The sequence below is a fragment of the Scomber japonicus genome, chromosome 1 (assembly GCF_027409825.1).
Source record: "Scomber japonicus isolate fScoJap1 chromosome 1, fScoJap1.pri, whole genome shotgun sequence".
Taxonomy (NCBI): domain Eukaryota; kingdom Metazoa; phylum Chordata; class Actinopteri; order Scombriformes; family Scombridae; genus Scomber; species Scomber japonicus.
This window is the reverse complement of record NC_070578.1, coordinates 20,806,912-20,829,571: the sequence shown is the minus strand read 5'-3', so window position 1 is coordinate 20,829,571 and position 22,660 is coordinate 20,806,912. Positions and strand designations below refer to the sequence as shown.

The window sequence follows — 22,660 nt, the reverse complement described above, 5'->3', positions numbered from 1 at the left end:
GTAGAAGCCTCATCCTGGTGTTTTGCTCACAATTCAAAAATAATATGTTTTACGAATTTTAAAATGTGATATTTTGTGCAGTTTATCAGACAGTCTGGTATTATACTAAGATCCAATAAATATAGTTATTTTGTGCGTCAGTGGTGATAAAATGTCAGTATATTGCAGTGTTATTATTAATTTTCAGCACATTAAACGATCACTGGAGTAAAGTACGACAGATCCAGGTTTTAATTAGACTGAGCCTTCAGCAGATGACACAAGGAGATTAATATAATCACATCACTGACATAACAGCTGCTTTCTATCAATCAATCGATCAAATATCCGGCTGACGGACCTGCTTTGTGACGGATAGTTAAACTTTTTATCTAACTTTTATTAACATGAGAACAAAATCCTGAACAGTAACATATATGTCTGTCTGTACTGTCCTTTTCATGAAATTGACGGTTTAGGTCCGGATGTTTTGCCACGCTTCCTTGTTTACGTTTTTTTCGAAGATTTGTTTCCACACTGGTTGCTCCACCCTCGCAGAGCCTGTTTGACCACCGCGTTGGCTCATGGGAAATGTTGTTCCAAGGGCTTGGTGAATGTATTGCGTCGCTATTCCAGCTAAACTATCTTGAAACTACATGTCCCATCTACTGTCGGCTTTGCAATGTTTTTAACCGATAACCTGGGCCGGGGCAGACTGCAATAACTCTACAAACAGCTGCCTCATCGTTGGACATTTAACACGGGTGAGTTAAGTCCATTTTATTAGCTTTTTAAAAAGAAAGTGATGTCAAGGGGCTTCAAAAGATCATGAACGTAGTCGAAGCGACGCTAATTAAAGTGCTCCGACGACGCTCAGAAAGCAGTCGTGAGAAAGCTGCGAAGTTGAATTAATGTTACCTGCAAACCGAGCAGCTAAATGCCGTAAATCAGAATAATAAACAGAGATAAAGTCAGTCACATTTATCCACTGCTGTCCGTGAAGTAAATGCTGCTTATTTTCTGTCAGGCCTGGCGTCATCTAAAACTCTCAGTGCGGCCTGTAACCGCTGCGGGGCGCTGTTACATCTGTTTGTTTATTTATTTATTTTAGACATAAAAGTAACTAGTTTGACGTCGAAGCAAAGAAATCAGCCTCACATAATTCATCGATAGTCAGAGACAGGCGATGGAGATGTTTAAAGATGTGTACAAAGTACTTGAAAACTGAAGAATCCATGCATACACAAACACTCCGCAGTCACTATCAGGTTGGTACTGATGCAATGAAGTTGTCACTGATGCAATCCAACACAGTTTTGTTGACATTGTCAGGAAGGTGATAATTTAGTATTGTAGTGCATTGTAAAATTCAACACTACCTTAAAGTGGTCCTGCTTTTTGATTTTGCTGCACTGCCCATTAGGCATGAGATGCATCTTTTTTTTTTATCCCCTTTGGGAGAAATTTAAATTCACACAAACAGTATAGTGGGGAAAAAAGTAACAGTGTAAGGGTGAAAGTAATAAAATGAATAAAGTAAAATAAAATACTATATACAGTAAACAATCTGCAATATATAAATGTGCAATATGCAGAAGTTCCTGAGATTATACATGTGTGCAATGTTCCTGGGATTTACATATTAAGGACAGCATCTGTCTTTTTTAAATTAAGAAATACACACATATAACACAAATATATTTATTGAGTCATGGAAAAAATATTTTTTGTGAACATCCTTTACAGTGAAAAAGCAATTAAGGACAGATTCAGGCTCACCATCACCCATAAATAAAAGATAATCTACCTGTCAACCTGATATCCATGCTTTCACATTTGGAGCCTTCAGCCGTGGTGATGAATGACTGGAAAGATGCTCCTCCTTTTGGCAAATGGCAACTTAACATAAATCAGGACATCAAAAGGACTGTTTGAGAGCAAAACAGATTTTTTAAGTCACTCATGAGGATTTTCACGATTATCTCCATAATGGAAATTCACCATGATTAAATTATCTTGTGTGTTTTTATCCTGATATAAGATAAAAAATCCTTATATCCTCCCATCCTTACTGCCTATAATGACCTGATACATGTAGAGATATTCCAGATATAGATACCACAGTATAAACATCATGGCATAATAGACAGGAGACAAATTTAAGCAGCAATAAATATGTTGTCCTAACACCCAACCCTAGTTCTAAGTTTTTTTAATATGAATCACCAGTTCTTCTTCCTCACATAAATAATTGAAGTACATTACTGAGCAGACCTATCATGACAATTATGATTCATATAACTACTACTTTTTAAAATAGTCAACATTATGATGGTATCTGACACACCCGAGAAAGACAAACTGACACTGTTAAACACCAGTAAAAGCTAAGAAATGGAAGAATAACATCAGTGTGTTTTTGAGCTGACACAATAGTGTGTTGTTTTTATACCTGCTGTGTGTGCATCACGTGCCTGTCCACACAGGCTCACTTAGCTTTTTAGGTTATGTGTTTGTTTTTAGGAGCCGTGGAAACACCAGGAAGTTTAACCCCACTTGAGGCAAATAATGTACTACTGTAGCGCACTCAATGGTTGATGGTTCATGTATCAAAGCTTCATGGGTAAATTGGCCTCCAGCTCTCAGTAATGATATTCAGTGATTCTTTTTCTTTGAGTCAGCTGTGTTTTCTTCTTCTTGAGCAATGTACAACCCGCCCACAGTATTTCACTCTCACCCACACCACAGTTAAGCAGATATGTTGCAGAAAGGAGAAGAGAGAGGACTTTCAGCTCTGTGTGTTTTTATTTATTTAACTTAATATTTATGTGTGTGTCTGTGATTAACTCGCTGCTGAGATCTTCAGATAACAGAGCCTGGGTTTCTTTTACAGGCTCAACTGGTTTTGTTTTTATTGCTCACAGCTCTGCATCTGTTACGCCATCATTTAATGATTCAGACTCCAGCTTAACGGCTGTTATTTCACAAGAACATTTTAGAGATGGAACTGATGATTTTTTCATGTGCATAATGTCCAAACTCTTGAGGCTGTGATATATTGACATAACCTTAATTTTGCACCACAGTTTATTGTGGTGTAGTACAGCAGAGTTATTATTGATCAACCTCTTTCTCTCCTTTTAGATCACTGAATACTGCTGACAACTGACAGAAATGTCAGAGACGTCGAGTGACGCAGAGTCGTCCTGTGGCTGGACGATTATTAGTAACGAGGTATAAATCATGTTTCCTAACACTAATACTATTTGACTATTAATGGTTGTTCTATATTATTTGACATTTTGTGGTAACAAGGGGTTGTTATACTTTAAAGACATTAAAACAAAACACCAAGCTCTGGATGTGTTCTGCTGTGATGTTTTATTATACTGTCTCCCTTTTATTGGATTTTTAAAAATACCTATAGCTAGACATATCTAATTATTGCACTATTTAAAGGTATTTTTGGTAGTTAGTGAAATTCCATGTCTGGATGGTGCTGTAGATGCTTGTCATTCCCAGTTTGTTTTAAGTCACGAATTAACACCAGATGTGAGAATCGAGGATGTGTGTATTTTTTTTAAAGATTAAATCTTTCCACAGACAGTCCTGCAGCTCTCTGCTGGACCATAATTTTTTTTTTCATTCACAACAGCAAGTGTCTGTTATATTTTACACTTTTAGATCTGCAGAGAGATTTCCAATAATCTCAGATATGAAGACTTGTCTGCATTTATCTACTCTGATTCATTAATATTTATGGAATAACTTAGAAACTTTAATCTCAGTTGATAAAGACACATTTCTCTCACCATTTCCAGTTTAAATGTTTGGGTTTTTTTGAAAAATATTTGTATTTACATTTTCACAAAACGCAAAAACAAAAAAGAAAAAAAATAGCAGAATGTGGGCATGTAGGTACAGTAAATATCTGATCACATAGCAAGCAAGATGACAGCGTGGGCCCAATATGCTGCAAGTAAGGGTCCCAGACCTTATAGAAAGGCAAAGGCTATTTGCACCCCTTTGGTCAAATATCAATGAATGCTATTTGCACCCCAGTACAATTAGGAGTGCTATTTGTACCCTGCGGGACTGAGTGTCGGAGGGGAGCATCTTTCTTCTTTTTTGATCTAAATACAACAAACAAAGAAGCTCTTCTTCTTCAGTGTGTTTTGCCATTTTCTTTCCGCTCACAGGAGCATGTGACTAACGGCCAATGCCTCAGACTTGAGAAGTCTGAAATGTATTTGGTATCCATGGCAACCATAGACTTGTCTGTCAAGATTTGATTTCCATCATATAACAAATTGAAGGTTGTAAATTCAGATGTTTTAGGGTTGTATGCATTTACTTAACAAAGTTATGAAAATGCAGCAGAGTTTTTCTACTGAAAACATTATCAATACCTGCTGCTGCAAACACTCGAACCTGTGTGTCCTGCATTAATGACATGACAGACACGCTACCCATTACGCCACTACTTCGGCTACTTGGTGGTTTGAGAGGTAAGAGGAGACTTGGAGTTCTGGGCTCTATAAAAAACAGTAGGCTAATGCATTTCTTACCTATCTGTAGAGACGGGGCTTTGTCCACACACAAAGAGGTGTTATTAGTCATTAGGGTGGTGTCTTTATGAAATTTCTAATTTGTAAGTATCTGTAGAAGTCACCTTGATTAAATAAGCCAAATTGCTGTTGCAACTTCTGAAAGCATAGTAAAACCTGGCCTTTAAATAGTAATTTCTTTAGCCCTTGGTTACCCCATACTTGAAAGCCCTGGTCCTCACAGCCTGGCAGGAAGTCTGGGTTATCAAGAATCGGAGTGAGAGGAGATGACAACTGAGCCTGGCCTTCTATAGAGTGAATGGATCTCCAGGCTCTGATGGTACTGAGAGTAATCGGTTAGTGCAGAGTTTTTTTTAACAGATTCGGGGTTATTCATAAACAACAGATTCAACAAGGGACACTTTGACTGAGAGGAATCAATATCATGCCAAATCGAGGCTGGATCACACTTGTGCCAGCTTGCAATCACCCACAGGTGTGATGCCAGTTGGTAAAATCTAAGGTTGGGTACATCTAAACCTTCATCACAGCCTGCCATTTGAAGTTTTGTCATCTTCAGGCGGGGCTTCCTTTTAAGGATGAGAGAAATGTTTGCCTCCCTAAGGGAGTTTAAATGTATTTTTGTTGTGTTTACAGGGTTCAGATATTGAGAGGTTGGGATCGGAGGCTGCAGTGGAGTATGGAGTCGACCTGTTGGAGCGCCCTCCAGTGGTGGAAGCAGAGTTGCGGGACACACCAGCTGCTGCATCTGGTTGTAAGAATCCTCAGATTACCCTTTTTCTTCTAATGGCTGCAGATTTAGTAGCAATAACAGTTCATTTCATCATTAGAATTAGAATATCATTAGAACATTCTTAATGGAAAAATACTTCTTACACTGTAAACTGTTTTATTGCTTCTGTTGTGTTTTTTTATCCTTGGGAAAGTACACATTATTATTCATTTAGACAATCAATTAGATAGTCAGCTAATCTCCAACTATTATTTTAATTGTTTAATCTGACTTTTGGTCAGACAAAACAAGACATCTGAATATATTAACTTTGGTTTTAGGAGACTGTTAAAGTTTTTAAGTGATATTTAATTTCTGTATTAAGAATAAATGGAGAAAATATTTGACAGGTGAATCAATAATAAACATATTTATAAGTTGCAGACCTAAGTATTTTCATAATATAATTTTTTAATGCATTATCACTTATTTGTGAATCTTTTTAAAATAATGAACACATTTATCATTCATTATAATTGTTTTATTCTCAGCTGGGTGTGATGTGGAGAGGGTCGGGGTTCCACTCGACAACACTCTGGGAGATCAAACCATAAATGAAACACTGTATGCTTCAAAGGTGAGAAGACCATGAAAATAAGCTGCAGGCTGTTTTCTGTTGCTGCTCCCTGTACCGACCATCTTTAACATATCTTCACCAGGCTGGAGACAACCCTGCAGAGAAAGAGCATGTGACTCTGTTGTCCTCCAGCGATCACTCCGACATTGTGACTCTAGGAGACGTAAAGGAGGACGAGCACGCAGAGGTGGAGGAGGTGGCAGCAGCACATGAGGAGTTTTACCTCGGCACCTCCTGCAGCAGCCAGTATGCGTTCAGTGCTACAGAGACCGGTAAGACTGCAGCACCACACTGTTAATCACTCGCTGTACTGAATTCATGTTTTCATTAGCAGGCTGGTTTTTATTTCCATTCACAGCCCAAGAGTCCACATAGAGCATGTAGGGACAGAATATCAACCCAACACGTTTCTTCCTCTGCCTGTTTTCTACGTCGCCAAAGCAGGTTTGACGTTGAGTCACTGGAAACTTCCGCAGAGTCTGGTGAACTTAGGCTACCATCTGAGAAGTCAGCTCACTGGAGGCCGCTCTTTTCCAGGTGGCCTGATCGAAACTTGAGTGAATCTTTTAGGATGCTCAGCAGTGCACACAACTAATACTGTTCAGTCCCTGATAGACACGTGTGCTGCTTGATGATGTGATGCTTTGTTAAAGCACGTTCAACAAACCACACAGGAAAATTACCGTGTGATAGTTTTTCATAATTCCTCTTTGTGTGTGTGCATGGGTGGGTGCTTTGTAGGTCTGGCTGACTTAGAAGAGTCATTCATAAACATTTTATATGAAATAAAGGACATTTCCATCAGTCTAAGTGTTATGAGAAAATAGACAGATGTGTGCTTCTGAGCATGTGTGGATTTAAGGTGTGAATTTCTTAAGTGAAATTTGTGTTTTTTTGTATTTGTAAAACTGAGGTAACAACAAATGACAAATCTAAAGACGGAATTTAGGATGCCAATGTCATCATCAATATTTCATTTATTTCAGTTTTAACTGTCTTTTATTTGATGTGTTCAAGAACATTTGTAAAACACAAAAATGGATCAAGAATTTGCAATAATAGTGTTCATCAGTCACTGAATCAATTAATACTGGTAATATTTGTTATTTGCATGATTAACATCACATATGCATGCATTCTGAGCCTGTTATTTTTGCACGTATCACTTTTTCATAACTGGTCTTTCCACATTGTAATTACTGCAGCAGTAACTTTATGTATTTTGCTGTAGTTTTTCCAGGAAAGCAGCCTGCAGCCACAAACTCGAGCAGCAGTGAGGACGAGGCAGGACGAAGTCCCAGCACTGTTGTACGAAGACGAAGGCTGAGGAGGAATACGGCGAGTGTTGTGACAGATCACGAGGAAGAAGAGGAGGAGGCGCTGGAGTCTGGTCCAAGTGAGGAGGAGGAGGAAGAGGAAGAGGAAGATAATGTCAAAAGAGAGAGGGAGCGGGGTGAAGTCAGACCTGCTACTCCGGATGTCCGAATGCGAGGACAGGGCAGCAGCATCCTCAACAGATGCATCCTGCTCGCCCTCATCATCGCCATCAGCATGGGCTTCGGTCATTTCTATGGTAAGAAGCTCTATGAAGAACTGGAAGATTTGACCAGCTTTGCTTTTAATACAGAACTTTCTGTATATTTAATTTACGACTATTTTCATCATCGATTAATTTGTAGATCATTTTCTCAATTAATCGATAAGTAATTTGATCTATAAAATGTCAGAAAATGGTGAAAAATGTCAATCACCCTTTCACAAAGCCAGCAAGACGTGACCTAAACTGTCCACAACCAAGACTACTACTACTACAAGACTACTGTGCTTATGCAAACCTTTAACAGTTCGTAGGTTTTATCATAATATCTGTCTTCTATAAACACTATAAACAAATGTAGTTCCCACAACAAAGATTTATAATGTTGTGTGTAAATTAGTGGGTTAATAATTGGCCGATAAATTCATAGCAGCATTACATTTTTCATTTACAGGCACCATCCAAAGTCAAGAGAGGCAGAAAATTGTGGAGAAAGGCAAAGTGAACGAGCTTGAGGGTGTGAGGCATCTGCTTCAAAAGCACGTAAGACAACAACCTTTCACAAACAAACTCAGTGAGATGAGCAGGAATCTAAATGACTTAAAGCAGAAACGATTAAAAGCTTGCTCACAGCTGAATGTATTATGTAACGTAATAAAATGCATTTGCCCATTTTGCTGCATGCTTGTGACTTTTTTGCATAATACCAACTAAGTTTGTAGGCATTTGTTTCTTTCAACATACTATTAAACAAGTAAATGTTAAAATGATTGTGACTGTAGAGTTATATGTTACTGCTGCAATAACAGCAGTTTTTGTTCTCTTCTTTGGTCAGGTGGCGAATCATTTTCATTTTTTCAGAAAATATTCTGACAAACTCCAGTGTTTATGGATTTCATGACAATGGCTTTAATGGACCATAACTGATTTCATTAATTTCTCATTTAAGGTCCAGAGGGTAGACTTTGGCTTTGATGACCTGGATGAGCAAGAAGTTATTTCACTGCTCACAGATGTCATTGAGAAAGTAAAGAAAGAGAACGAGGAGCTCTACATTAAGCAGGCAAACATTCAGGTAACTTGGAAGTCAAGTTGGCTTAATTCAGATTTTAAAAAATGCAAATGTTCTGAATTAAAAGTCAAAATGTTCCTAATGTTCCTTCTTTTCTCAACAAGGCCCACAAGGACAACCTGGAAATGTTATTGAAACAGGAAGATGAGGAGAGGACTAACATCATGTCTCAGCAGCAGAGCCTGACAGTGGAGAACAAGCAGTTAAAGAGCCTCCTGAAACGAGAGGAAAAATCCCTGTCTGCTTTGCAGGACGAGCTGGTGATCCTGCGCTTAAAGATGGCAGATTTTGATGCTGGTGGGGACACGTGGGTTTTCTCACAGTCAGAAAACCAAAGGCTGGAAAACAAGCTGGAGCACAAGACGCAACAGATCCGAAGCCTTCGCAGCCAGCGGGAAGACATGATAGCCGAAGCACAGACACTGAGGAAGAATCTTGAAATGGAGAAGAAAGTTACAGATGAGCTGAGGAGGGAGTTGAATCGGCTGAGAAGTCGCATCAGTGGAGCTGGAAGAGGAGCCGGTTCAGAGGCAGAAGAGTTACAGTCACGTCTGATGGAGCTGGAGAAGAGGCTCAGCTTCGAGCAGCAGCGCTCTGACCTGTGGGAGAGGCTGTATGTGGAAACCAAAGAAGAGAGAGCCAAAGGAGAGACAGAGTCGAAAGTGAAAAAACCTAAAGAGGGCATGGCGGGGAAGGTGAAGGAGACATTTGATGCTGTGAAGAACTCCACCAAAGAGTTTGTCCACCACCACAAAGAGCAGATCAAGAAAGCGAAGGAAGCTGTGAAGGAGAACTTGAGGAAATTCTCAGATTCTGTCAAATCAACTTTCCGCCACTTCAAGGATTCAGCTTCGACCTTCATCAACAAGGCCAGAGGCTTTTATCATAAAAAATGTGACGAGAAGAATACAAAAGAGTCATGGCAGCACAGGTACCACAAACCTCAACACAGACACTCACACAAATCTGACGATTCCTTCCACAGCAACCACAATACTCGAAAATCAGGTGATAAAGTTAATCAAGATCGAGGTCAAAACACCCACAAAGCCAACCAGAAAAGATGCGCTGGGGTCTTCGACTGCGCCTACCAGGAATCCATGAGCCTCTTCAACAAAGCCATGGAGCCAATAAGAGCAGACGAGTTTTACCAGCTGCTTCAGAGCTACCTGCAGCAGGAGGTCGACCACTTCCACCACTGGAAAGAGTTGGACATGTTCATCAACAACTTCTTCCACAACGGCGTGTTCATCCACGACCAGATGCTGTTCACAGACTTTGTTAACGGCGTGGAGGACTATCTGACAGACATGCACGAGTATCATGGTCTTGATGACGATCTGTTTGGAGATCTTGACGACTACGTCTTCCGGCACTTCTTTGGAGATGCTTACACAAAAAGCTATGGCCCGAGGTCAGTGTCCTGCATCATTTCCAGTACAGCGTGTTCTTGACTGAATTTTTTTTCCAGTTGGCTGAAGTTGAGGGTTACTGGGTAATCCAGCAATGGCCCTGAAATCAGCCTTGTTTAAGTTTTCTTTTAATAAATTGGTAAATATCTCATGTAGTGTGTATTTGAAGAGGATTTTGGTTTGCTTATTAATGATTGATTCATTATTCTGACTTAAGGCTCATATACATCAGTGCTGAAAACTATACTTTTCCAGAGTTGTGAAAACAGTCATGTCTCATTTGTTGGTGAACTCAATGGATCCTAGCTCACTATCAAAGTAAAAAACATGATGACATGATGAAGCACATTACTTGCAGCAGCTGAACGACTGTGAGCGGCTCTTAGTGACTTCAGTGTCCTCTGAACTTCCTTTAACTTCTCTTATATTTAGGAGCAACCTCTACTGTTAATAAACTTTGTGAATTACAGGAACTTTGGAGACTCATACGCTCTTTATCTGGAGCAGTTTCTCCTCACTGTTCGTTAGGAGTTACTTAAGATGATTTGTGAAAACTGCGAAAACAGCAGCTTGTACATATTTGAATTCAACACTTTAATACAATACCATTTCTGTTTCATCTCAAATCAAACAGTGCGCCATTCGAAAGACCTGAGTCAGATTCAGAGGAGTCGTCCAGGACAAAGCATCATCAACGTAAGCAGCAGAGACCCAGACCCCGACCACACAGCGAACGCAAGTGGAGCCGATCAGGAAGAAACGCAGACAGACACATAGCAGATGTCAAAATAGAACTGGGTCCCATGCCGTTTGATCCCAAATACTGAAAACATCTCACCTGGTTTAAGATTATGGTTGCGAATTTGATTTTGGGTTGTATTTAGGTTCGATGTGTCCTTTTTGTTTTGTAAGTTTGCACAATGTTACCGTTTTAATGCTACTGAACGTCCTTGAGCTGTTTTGTGTTAATTACTCGTTATCAGCTTTGAATGGAAGATGTGGCATATCTTATCTCATCTGCACATTTGTATGAGTCAAATATTACCAATGTGAAAATGGAGCACTTAGTATTTGCTAATTAATTAAGAACTCAATGAATTTTTCCTGCTGAAATTTAATTTCATAAAATCTTTAACAGCAGCACTTTTGTTTAAAAAAAGAGCAGAAAATGTTAATTGGTATCCCAGCAGTTGTGAAATGTCAGACAAAAATGCAAAAAAAAAAAAAAAAACGGCACATTATCTATGTTTCTGTGTACAACTATGTAGTTGTCTGAATTTGCTGCTACAATGATAGCTTTGACTAATGTGCTTGTAATTTGCTTTCAGAGTTAAAATGCTGTTTTAACATTCCAGCTTCAGCTTGTTTTAACTGGAACGGACAGTTTTATTTTACTTTTCACACAAGTTGGAGAAAACATGGCTGGAAAAACAAGTGCACACCATACATCTCACACATTTTAAAAATCACAATATTTGAGTTTTTAATGTTTATTTCAGTAGTAAATCTATGTATTGTAGGACATTCTCACTAAATGTTTGCCATTGTTCCAGTGTTTGTCAGTGCCTTTCATAAATAAAGATGCTTCTTCCAACTCTCCCCTCAGGAAAGTGAGTATGAAATATCTCCGCTGTCTTCTTAAAGCTATTCACACGCAAAAACGCAGAGATTTCCTGCAACAAAAATGAAATGAAGACTTCAGCATGTATTCAATTTTACACATTTTCACGTGTTGAAATGTCAGTGACTCACCTTTTCCAAAACATCAAACAGAATTAGGTGTGTTGGCAGAGAGGACTTGTATGGAAATGAGGTCCTGAGCCAGTGAAAAGGGTCGTCATAGAATCTCTCGGCTTCATCGACGTAACCTTCCTCTCCAAGATCTGGAGGACACTCCAGAAACCTCATCTTCAGTGGGCAGTGGACGTGGCTGCAGGGAGAGAGCAACATCAGCTGCTGCATGTGATCAAATCACTTGTTGGAGAATGCATCAAAACTATGGGTGTGAAGATGTTCTGTACCTGTAGTAAGGTGTTGAGTGACAGGGCATGAGGAAGAGGACATCCGGCTGCGTACGAGTGGAGATATTGCTGATGTCGCAGAGTGTCTGCAGGTGGCTCATGACGTCCAGCGTGCCACGCTGATGAATCAGGCCGGTGTACAGAGCCGCAAACAGGTTGGTCAATAACAAACCGAATGCTGCAGTTCGACGCCATGCTTTCAAATTAGCCAATGATATTCCTGCAGCAGCCATTAAACACACATAGGAAAACTCAGGATGAAAACATCTGGCTGCTTGTTATCAAAAAACAACATTTTTTGATGTAAAATCCTGAACTCACCACAAAAGATCATACAGAACGGCAGCACGGGATAGATGAATCTGAACTCCTTATGGGGAAGCAAACTGAACCAAAAAAAGATTCAAACATATGAAGCAACAACAGTAATTTACATATAGTTTCATCTACTGTTTGCAGCTGCTGGTTTCAGCTTTGTTTTTTTAGACTGACATCGCCAAAGACACATGTTCTTTTTGTAAAGATTTTTTCTGGCATAGATGCCTTTATTTAGCAGTAGTCAAACAGGAAACAGGAGGGGGGGGGGCATGCAGCAAAGGACCTCCGGCTGCGTACATGGCATGCACTCTAACCACTCGATCACCTGCGCGCCTAAATACACACATGTGAAAGGATGTTAGACAGCTTACCAACTATTACTTATGAGTCCTGTAATGTGAATACAGAAAACTACTGCAGTACATACCCAGTTTAGTGAAGTATTACTCCAGTAGCATTAAAGCTGCAGTTGGTAAGTCTTATAAAAGTAACCTTTTGTCATATTTGCAAAGACTGTCACTATGTAAAGACAGTATTACATGAAACTAGTAATCTGTAAAAAAAACAAAAAAAAAACAGGCTCATTTAGCCCCACCTACTGCTCCTACTGCAAATTGCCAGAATCCACTGCGACCGGACTAAAAGAACCAATCAGAGCCAGGATTGTGTCTGGAGTGTCTGACAGCTGTCGATCACTGCTCACGCACACAGGCCCCTCCCCCTTCCTCCTCAGCTCGGTCAAGCTCATGTCTCTGAGTTTCTAGGTAAGGTATAGCCATGTGAAAGTCACTGTAAAGCATTTTATATCTAGCTGTGTGGAGTGTAGTTCATGTATTACCGATCACGTGCACATCAGCCTCCTCTGGGGAAGGGACTTTGGAGGCAGGGCAGGAGTGCAGCGGAGAGGGAGGGGGAGGGATCTGAAAGTTTTACTTCTTCAAATTTGATGCCAAGTCCTCTCTCTCCTCAAAGTTACCAACTGCAGCTTTAACACTACATCATCAAGGAATATTATTATCATTTGTCATGAGTCTTTTTAGTTCCTGGTCCTTGTATGTTTCATGTCTGTTTGTCTTGGTATGTTTTTTGTGACGTTATGTTTCTTCATATGTACTTTTATATGAAACGTTATATTTTTTCTGCTACCATCTTGACCAGGACTCACTGCCAGAAGAGATATAATATCTCAGTGGGACCTTTCTGGTTAAATGAAGGATGAACAAACAGATGTTTTACCTGTAAACTACGACTGTCCAGACGATTGCCGCCAACAGGATTTTGTATCTCTTGAAGGCAAGCGAGCATCCATGAAGAAAGAGTGGAAGATGAGGGCCGATCACGACTGCAAACCCCTGAGTGATGTACCAGTGCCAGGGATGAGAGCCGTAGAAACCCGCCACACCGTGGAAGATGTTAAACTTCAGGAAGTTGAACTGCACCATGGTCCACTGGAGAAAAAAAAAGAGAGCAGCTGATTATAACACTTTATAAGGAACAGTTACTGAGATTTACATGTTCCTTTGATTTACATGTTTCACCTTTTCATAGAATATACAATCGACCACTGTTGAAGCCACGACAACCAGAGCCCTGGAGAGGAGAGAAAAATGATGAAATAGTAAAGACAAGAGGAGAAACGAAAGATGAAGTTAACTGATTGAAAACTATACGAACCCTATAGGAATGTAGTCATGAGTGATGAGCCTCAGTTTGTCATCTTCCTGCCAGAAGTGGTGCATCAACAGAGGAAGCCAGACAATCAGGGCCGTCGGACGAACAATGACAGCCAAGGCAACCAGGGTCAAATATTTTTTACTAGAAACAGAAAACATCAGCAGAGGTTCTGTAATGATCTATTTCAGAGATCAGAGTTATTAAAAGTTGAGAAATGTTTTAAAGTGCGAATGAGCCAAGACCTGCTGTGTGTTTTGGACCCAGGCAGGGGAAAGTAAAAAAGAGCCAGGCAGGTGATGGTGGTCTCCATGCTGTTGGTCATTGTCCTGGTGCAGCAGTACCATGAGAACCAGGAGCACAGATGGCAAAAGAACTGCAGAAGAACATTGAATTCAGTAATATCATCTCATGAAATTACAGAAAATGTCACTTTTGAAAATGACCTGGATCTAAAATCAAAAAGTAAAGCAAAAAGTATACAGGCTAACTATTTACAGTCCATTTTGCGACATCACGATTTTCCAGCGTTCGGATGAGGAAGAAGAATTTTACATCTGCAAACGCAGCCAGGAGAGCTTGAATTATTCGAGGTAGCCATATCTACAGACAGAGACCAGGTTTAGTAAAACATTCATTTGAGTTCAGGAAATTTACTTAACCAAAAATGCAGATTTTTAAAAATTGTCTGAATAATGAAAAATGTAAACTTGCCAGGAGATAGACTGAGTCGTAGTTTATAAAGTGTAATATCTTGTATATGAATGCAAAAAAGAGTGGATAGGAGAATCCTCTTAATCCTGTCTTCCATTCCCAGGTCAGATACCCATAAGTCACACAGTTAAGGTTGTTACAGCATTAAAAAAAAACATTAAACACCAAACTGCTGCTTCTTTACATGTGATTTCTTACCCATTAAAAATTTCATACACCTGTCCATTGTCACAAAGTGAATGATCCCACAAAGCAGAAGCAGTGTTTCCTTCATTAGTAAAAATACATTGTGTGTGGTAGTTGTGTGAAACATAATGAGACCAGAGGATATCAGCTCTATGTCCCTGATAATGTTTTATGTTACAAAAGTTTAAAAAGGAAAATAAAATGATGTTATATTGTGTTGAGTTCAATATATTGTAAAGTATTTGGTAAATGTTATTTGTTGTTAATTGCCTCTATTCTTAGCTTATTTTTGCTCTCCCAACATTTTTTACTTTTTTTAGTATTGTTTTATTTTTTGCCTCATTTCATATTTTTTCTGCATCTGCATCTTGGTCAGGGTTAGGTAAATGAAACTACAGAAAAAGATCCAGCAGAACTGATCCAAAGTAGACTGAAGGCTTTCTATGTTCACATTTCTGAGAGTACAAAGACAAGATGTTGACTTTCTCACAAAACAAAAACAGCAGAGTCCCCCCCCCCTCCCTCCCAGCAATGAACATATTAGTTACTGCAGGCCATGACTGTTGCTAATAATAATCCACAGTCAGCTGATGATAATGTAAAAGGATATTTGAAGACCATATGATGGGAGACCTCCAGTGACTGCCAGTACTCATCAGGCACAAAGCTAGTCTGAACCAAGAAGCAGTTGATCAGTCTGAACACCACACAAAACACAGCCACTCTGGTCCTCAGCTCACCTGTGCAGGCCCAAAATACACTTTATTAGAGTGACCACTGCAGAAAACACTTGATTTGAGTGATAAGTGCAGACACCACACGCTATTTATTTTATGATCATGTTCACTGATCTTTAAGAGCCCCACCGCTGATCAGAGGACACTCATCTTCTTTGGCGTAAAGGAGGGATTTTCTTTTCCTCAGTTTCACATCTTCCGCTTTACTCCCAAACTTCAGACGTGGTCGGACGTTCTCCATCAGGACATTTTATCTTCCGGCTTATCTCCCCAACCAGCTGCCAGCATAGTTCAACCTGTAAATCAGGTGAGTTCAGTTTGGTTTCAGTCTAAATCTGAAGAGTGAAATTGCGGTCTAAACATACGAGATTGCAGCACCATCTCAGGTTATACGATTGAATCACTTGCACGATATTAACGTTTATTCAGCCAGCAGTATTAAATGACCATACCTTCAACTACACAGTGAGTTCGTTAATGTTTTCAAGAGGCGCTCAAAGGTTTGTGCTGCGCTTCCGCACTCTCAACGTACTTCCGGTGTTAAATTCAATGGAGGATATAGGAAATTAAAAGACATCAAATTAAATAAGATTATTATTTTACTACACTGCAGTAATGAGGCCATAATAACATTTAAAAAGAAAGGGAAATTTAAATTAAAAAAAAATGCAAAATGATAATATGAAAATGTAAAGTGCTAGTGTGAAAAGTGAAATTTAAAATGCAAGAGCTTGACAGGAAATGCTTAAATAAAATGCTCACATTGAAAAGGTGAAATTGAAAATGGCATTGAAAATAAGAAAACAAATATGATATATAAAAATATAAATAAATAAATATAAGAATTGGTCAACAAAAAGAGAGTCATTTAAATAACATAATTACATTAAAAAAACTTTTTAAAAATCCTACAAGCCACAGCAGAATAAAAGCCTTGGTTCATCTCTGCCAGAGACTCTGACTTTGCCAGGTTGCTCAGTCAACAAGGTGGTACAGATGCTAAGGCCAAGTTCTCTGTGGTTTTTCAGTCACCTGTTGATGTTGTGTGATTTATGAATCAGAGTGCATCATTGTACCTGCATTAGACTATAAGTTTGTGGTACTTTCTGTACACTAAGAAAACACAGGAAACGTGTAAATCATGTAATATGATGTCTTATTGTGTGGATATCTGCCACATTTACAGTCTTTTTAGCATCGAATTCCCTCTTTGTGTTTCCTCAGAGAGTGTTTCCCTGTTGAGCTGTGGTGGAAGTATGGTGCCAGAAAGAAGAACTGAAAAGACTGTAACGCTGACAGATATCTACTTGATTGGACTAATTTGGACAGTTGAAACTTCATATTAGCTACGGATAAACTTTTATATTCATTTTTGCACATTACTGTGGATGTTGCCCCCCACTTACATTGCATTATGAAGAGATCTTCTAATGGTCAGTATTAACTTGAGAAATGATTACAGCAAGCAAAACATGTTTAAATGTTCAATTGGGCTCCTGACTGTTGTTTTAAGATAGACTTGACAAATTGTGTCAAAATCAGTCTTATGACTATAAACTCAAGTCTCTTTTTTAATTAAAGTACAGTGCACTAAGTATTTATGAAATATTTGCAAAGAGACATACACAATAATAGAAATACCTCACACTGTAGTCTAGCAGGTCTCTTGAGAAACATTGCGGATTTGACTTCTCATTTCTCACTTAATTTCTGCTTTATATTTTATCTTTTTACATTTTACAACTTTATCCTTGCTTATGTTTTTGTTATTATTTTTATTTTATTTCTAATAGACTACTCCCCGTAGTTGTGTGTTGTAAGATGTGTTGGTAATAAAGTTTATGAAAAAAACAACCGCGAAAGTTCTCGCGAGAGTCATCATCATCAAAGTTAACCCAAAACTATTATATTTATGAAACAACGACTGTATATCTCGCGAGAGTTCCCCAAATGACATGGCCGTCTCCTTGGAGTCCCAGCAGATGTGTTTCTACCTCTCTGTCCTGAGTGTTTGTGTGTGGGGTGACTATAAACACCTCGTTTTAACCGGGTTCTTACTAGCAGCACACTGAAGTTACCAAGAGTCGCTTGTAAACCAGGTAAAATATCCTGTTTGTATTTAGATAAATTGTTATGTAGCTGGCAGACCCAGAGTCCTGCTCCAGTTAGACATGAAACTGGTTTATGTTGTGAACAGTATATGTGTTATTACAAAACTATGTTTTAAGGCTAGAGAAAAGACTAAACACTCTCATTTAAGAGTAACATTACCCACGCAAGGTATTACCCACTCGAGGTTACGAGACTGCAGCTCAAGTTTTCATGCAAGTGGCAAAGTCAGGACACCAGGAATAAGTTAAATGAAAGATCAATTTAAAAAACAAACAACAAAACAATTTAAGTCAAGTGAGCAAGTCAAGTGTCTTCAGTCTCCAGCCTGAGCTGCAATCCTCCTATGATTACATGGCTGAGTTGTGAACTGTGTTTAATGGGAAAATATGAATAACCTTTCTAAAGAGCTGCTCAGGGATCACAATTCAAACATAGTGGTACATCACGGTGGATAATCATGTGAGGGTGACAGTGCTGCATTGATATATCTACAAGAAGCAGATGCTATACTGTATGTGCATAGATGTATGCACACAGGTGTTGACTCTGTATATGTTATTAAAACAGTCGTACTGGTCCAGCGCTGCCAACAGTTTGCTTGCACTGTCTGTAGATATGCTAACAACATCCATGCAGCAAGTTATGCTTAAAATTTTGCAAGAACATCTAACATTCAACAAAGTATAGAAGATTAAACATAGAGACACTAAGATTATAATTCACAGTGTCTAGATTAAGTGTTTTGGATAACATTATGTTATCTGTTCTTTCAGGATCATCTCTTGTCTCAACTTTGGAAGTCCATATTGAAAGACGACATGTTTCGAACAAGAATACCCTTCTCACAGATTGCCTTTGCCACGGTGCTTGGAGTTGGCGGTGGCATTTATATCTACAAACCCTATTTTGACCCAAAGCTTAAGACCTCAGAACAGCAAAACCAGGATGTGGCAAAAAAACCTGAATGAAACTGATGGAAATAATTCATCACTTTGAAAAAATACTTTTACAGGCATAAGCCAGAAGAACCACATCAGAGGCTGATGGACTGTCAGAGTGGGAAGCCAAATAAAACAAGACCAGCATGATGGATACATTCAAGTTTCTTTAGGGTTTTGTATGATTGTGAAATGTACAGAATAAAATATTTAATAATTTACCTGACTTATTCTGTTTTATCTGTTTCTGAATGATTTGTCAAAGTATCAGGTGTCACACTGCTTTCCAAAGGATTTGTTTAATGTCCACCTCACCATAATCCTAATTGGAAAGATAAAACTAATTAATTGTTAAATAAATAAATATAACTTGGCGCATATTGCTTTTGTGAACCAAAAAAGAATGATGAGGATTACTTTGAGTCTGTTGGCAAACATAACTAAAAGTACTGCTAGTGGTCGCTAGTGGTTGTGAAGTTCATTTTAAACCACCATGTTTGTACCAGTGCCAAAACCTGGAAACATTTTAGCCATGGGTTTCCTTGCCAGATTCCAAATCCTTTTTTCCCACAGGGATCAACATTCATGCCGAAAATAAGGTTTGTGGTTCACATGAGCCTGAAAATAGCTCACATTATGAACTACAACATGAGATCAGACAGTAATATCTCTGAGCTGTGTGAAGCTGTAGAATATTAGCTTTCTATTACACCTAACAGAGATGGAAAAGATATTCAAAATATTTACTTAAGTTTAAAAATAATAATTTACAAGTTCTGTGATTCAAATTTAACATTATTGGTTTAATACTACAAATGATTGATCTAAAACAAACTATTTTAAGGGCTTGACACATGGCTCTTATGTAAAATATTAACCTGAAGCCTCCCGAATAAGTAGCTCTGATATTAATGTAGTAGGATATTGGCCCTCCCTAAAAGAGATTTTATTAGTTTTTGTGTGTGTGTGTTTTTTAATTTACTTGAAATAATTATTTATTTGTAGATCTAAATGTAGTCAAATGAAAATATTATTGACCTTAAAAATACAAACATCAGTCTATAAAATATCCAACCAATTGTCAGATGTTACTTATAAATCCCCCCTAACTCTAACTCTTGTCCAACAACAATATCTATAACACATTGTTAAAAATGAAACCAGTGGTTTCCAACATTTTTGGCTTTTGATGTTTTACAAAAAGCAGTGTGTAGTCGGGGTCACATTTCAGATGTCTGAGTTGTCAACAGCTCAACCAGATATAGATTGTTTCCCAGTAAACTTCTCACATGGTTTAATTTCAAAAATTGTTCAAATGATCCAGTATTTCAAAGATTAGAGAAAAAGTGCAAAACCTCAAAACAGATTTGTGTATCAGAACTTTTTTAATTAACCATCTCACGACCCCTCAGATTTATCTGGTGACCATTTGGAGGGGCTCAAACCCTAGGTTGGGAACCACTGGATTAAACTAGCCAACTCATTGCTTACATTGCTGTATTGGAACTTTTACTGAAGTAACAGGGATCTGAGTATTTTTTCCAACACTGGTGGTTATTGTGATAAACAAAATGTGTAACTTACACTATCGGTCAAAAGTTTTAGAACACCCCAATCTTTCCAGTTTTTTATTGGAAATTATGCAGTTTAATGTCTCATTGTACTCTGAAATGAAACCATAGAACAAATAAACAATTGGGGTTAAAAAAAGAAATCATGGAATCAATTTATAAACCAAAATGTATTCTAAACTTTTGAATCATCAAAGTAGCCACCTTTGGCAGATATAACAGCTGAACACACTCGTGGCATTCTTTCTACAATGGAAATCAAATAAATTCTTCCCAACTCTGTTGCAGAAGTTCCCATAATGGCACTTGTAGGTTGCTTTGCTTTCACTCTTCTTTTCAGTTCATCCCAAACCAGCTCGATGGGGTTGGTCTGGAGACTGTGCTGGCCACTCCATGTTTTCAAGCTTACCATCTTGGTCTTTTTTGCTGAGGTAGTTCTGGCATAGCTTGGACTTATGTTTTGGGTCATTTTCTTGCTGTAGGATGAATCCCTGACCAACTAGGTGCATACCAGAGGGTACTGCATGGCGCTGCAGAATGCTGTGGTTGCCTCTCACTCTGTACAAGTCACCGACCCCGGATCCAGCAAAACAGCCCCAGACCATCACGCTTCCTCCTCCATGTTTGACAGTTGATGTCACACACTGAGGAACCATCCTTTCGCCTATTCGATGGCGTACAAAAATCCTGCATGATGAACCGAAGATTTCAAATTTTGATTCATCAGTCCATAACACCTTCTTCCAGTCTTCAGTAGTCCATTGGCCCAGGCAAGCCTCTTTTTCTTATTCTGACTTCTTAGCAATGGCTTTCTTGCTACAATCAACCTGTCAAACCTGCAGCTTGAAGTCTTCTCTTCACAGTTGAAACTGAGACTTGTTTACTACGACCACTATGAAGCTGTGCTTGAAGCTGTTGTCCTGTGAACCACCTATCACACAGGCTGTTGACTCTCAGAAACTTGTCTTCTGATTTAGTTGTGACTTTGGGTCTGCCAGACCTCTTCCTGTCAGAGTTTCCCTCAGTTTCTGAATGCTTTTTGATGGTGAAGGAAACTGTACTCACTGACACCTTGACTTTCTTTGCAATGTGTGTTATGATGGTCTGTCTCTCTTCCATTGTTAATTGCCTTTTTCTTGCCATTTTTATATCAACACACTACTTTCTGCAGTACAATACTGTTCAAAAATAATGCTTGCAAGGGTATGGTACCACAGTGTGTTCCAACACTACTTTTATGCAGACAGAGGGGGTTGTAAGTAATCAAGAAGAGCTGGGACACCTGTAGAAATGGGTAGCACCAACTTTCAAGGCTTGATCAACCTCCATTGCTGCAGAACAGCTTTAAGTTGTTAACCCATTTCTTGTTCCCTGAAAAAGCCCATTTTGTGTAATTCTGAAATGTACATTATTTTTTAGTTTTGGGTAACCTTACCTTTTTTTAACCTCTGGCAGTTCACTGCTTACCTTTGTACTATTTCAGCTATTCATTGGATTTGAACTGTTTGATTTTCAATTTAAAAAAATGGAAAATTGGGGTGTTCTAAAACTTTTGACCGGTATTGTACATATTACATTATATTTTATGACATAGGCCACTTTCTGTCCATTGTAAATCTCCAGTGGCATTTAGGGTTAAATTAGCTGATTTAAATTTAGGGAATTTGTGTGAGTTTGAAGCAGTGGTGGCAGAAGTAGCAGTACCACACTTTAATGGCACTTAAATCCAAGTAAAAGTCAATCAATCAATCAATCAGTCAGTCAATCAACCTTACACTTGGAATAATCTGCAAAAGGCCTAGATTTAAAAAATAGATTTTTTACCACCACTACAGCTGTTCAAAGACCTTATCTCAGACCTTATTTTAATTGGTTGCAAATGTTTGTAACTTCACCATATTTTATGTTTACTTTTGTAGCCTATTTATCCATTGTTTTATTTTATTTCCCCTAATATTTCTTTTCTTTTCTTTTCCCTAACATTGTTTTGCGCTTTATGTGTTGTGTTGCTGTTGTTTCTTGACATAAAACGAGGATTCCTCCGCAATGGTATTTCGAAGTAAAGTAAAGGTTAATAAATAAATAATACATTAATTAAACTTTATTTGTAGGCTACAGCATCCCTCATAGAGGTTAGTGACATTTGAAGTTAACTGATATAAAAACGAGATAAATAGAACAGTTTTATGATTTAAACCCCACTGTTTGGTAATGTGATTTATAAAGCTAACTCATTGTTTTATATGTAGCCTGAAATCTTCATTAGTAAAGTTAAAGCTGTCAGTGGAGTACAACATTTGCCTTATTTAAAAAAAAAAAAATGTATACAGTCTATGGTTGGGAGTAGAAGTATAAAGTGGCACCACATAGCTCAGGTACCATATTGTTCTTAACGCTGCGTCACTCTACGGCTGCCTGCGGGGGTTTAGTAACGTAACGGTCACTGATGTGTCAGTTAGCTAACTAGCAGCTGAG

At 38.6% G+C, this 22,660-nt stretch overlaps 3 protein-coding genes across 5 annotated transcripts; 2 read left to right on the top strand and 1 right to left on the bottom strand.

Annotated features, from left to right (window-relative positions):
• The first annotated feature begins 628 nt into the window (after nucleotides 1–628).
• ccpg1 (cell cycle progression 1) lies at nucleotides 629–10,750 on the top strand. Its single transcript, XM_053323679.1, has 10 exons — nucleotides 629–743; nucleotides 3,124–3,213; nucleotides 5,184–5,301; nucleotides 5,811–5,896; nucleotides 5,979–6,168; nucleotides 7,128–7,469; nucleotides 7,888–7,976; nucleotides 8,383–8,508; nucleotides 8,610–9,919; nucleotides 10,552–10,750. Exons 2-10 carry the CDS (start codon nucleotides 3,154–3,156, stop codon nucleotides 10,742–10,744), a joined length of 2,514 nt encoding a protein of 837 aa, XP_053179654.1. The 5' UTR covers nucleotides 629–743; nucleotides 3,124–3,153; the 3' UTR covers nucleotides 10,745–10,750.
• A 703-nt stretch (nucleotides 10,751–11,453) lies between these two features.
• On the bottom strand, nucleotides 11,454–16,091 carry pigb (phosphatidylinositol glycan anchor biosynthesis, class B). 3 transcript variants are annotated; one of them, XM_053323697.1, is made up of 13 exons: nucleotides 16,017–16,091; nucleotides 15,694–15,860; nucleotides 15,438–15,567; nucleotides 14,642–14,759; nucleotides 14,426–14,530; nucleotides 14,173–14,303; nucleotides 13,931–14,071; nucleotides 13,795–13,846; nucleotides 13,493–13,704; nucleotides 12,260–12,324; nucleotides 11,939–12,158; nucleotides 11,670–11,847; nucleotides 11,454–11,590 (listed from the first exon to the last, which is right to left on the bottom strand). In XM_053323697.1, exons 2-13 carry the CDS (start codon nucleotides 15,803–15,805, stop codon nucleotides 11,477–11,479), a joined length of 1,578 nt encoding a protein of 525 aa, XP_053179672.1. In that variant the 5' UTR covers nucleotides 15,806–15,860; nucleotides 16,017–16,091; the 3' UTR covers nucleotides 11,454–11,476. The 3 variants fall into 3 exon arrangements, with proteins under 3 accessions (XP_053179672.1, XP_053179680.1, XP_053179665.1); XM_053323705.1 differs by having other exon boundaries at nucleotides 15,694–15,899; nucleotides 16,017–16,083; XM_053323690.1 differs by lacking the exon at nucleotides 16,017–16,091 and having other exon boundaries at nucleotides 15,694–16,005.
• Nucleotides 16,092–17,536: 1,445 nt separating this feature from the next.
• LOC128362890 (protein PIGBOS1) lies at nucleotides 17,537–18,779 on the top strand. The gene is made up of 2 exons (XM_053323753.1): nucleotides 17,537–17,663; nucleotides 18,450–18,779. Exon 2 carries the CDS (start codon nucleotides 18,495–18,497, stop codon nucleotides 18,642–18,644), a length of 150 nt encoding a protein of 49 aa, XP_053179728.1. The 5' UTR covers nucleotides 17,537–17,663; nucleotides 18,450–18,494; the 3' UTR covers nucleotides 18,645–18,779.
• Nucleotides 18,780–22,660: the final 3,881 nt, after the last annotated feature.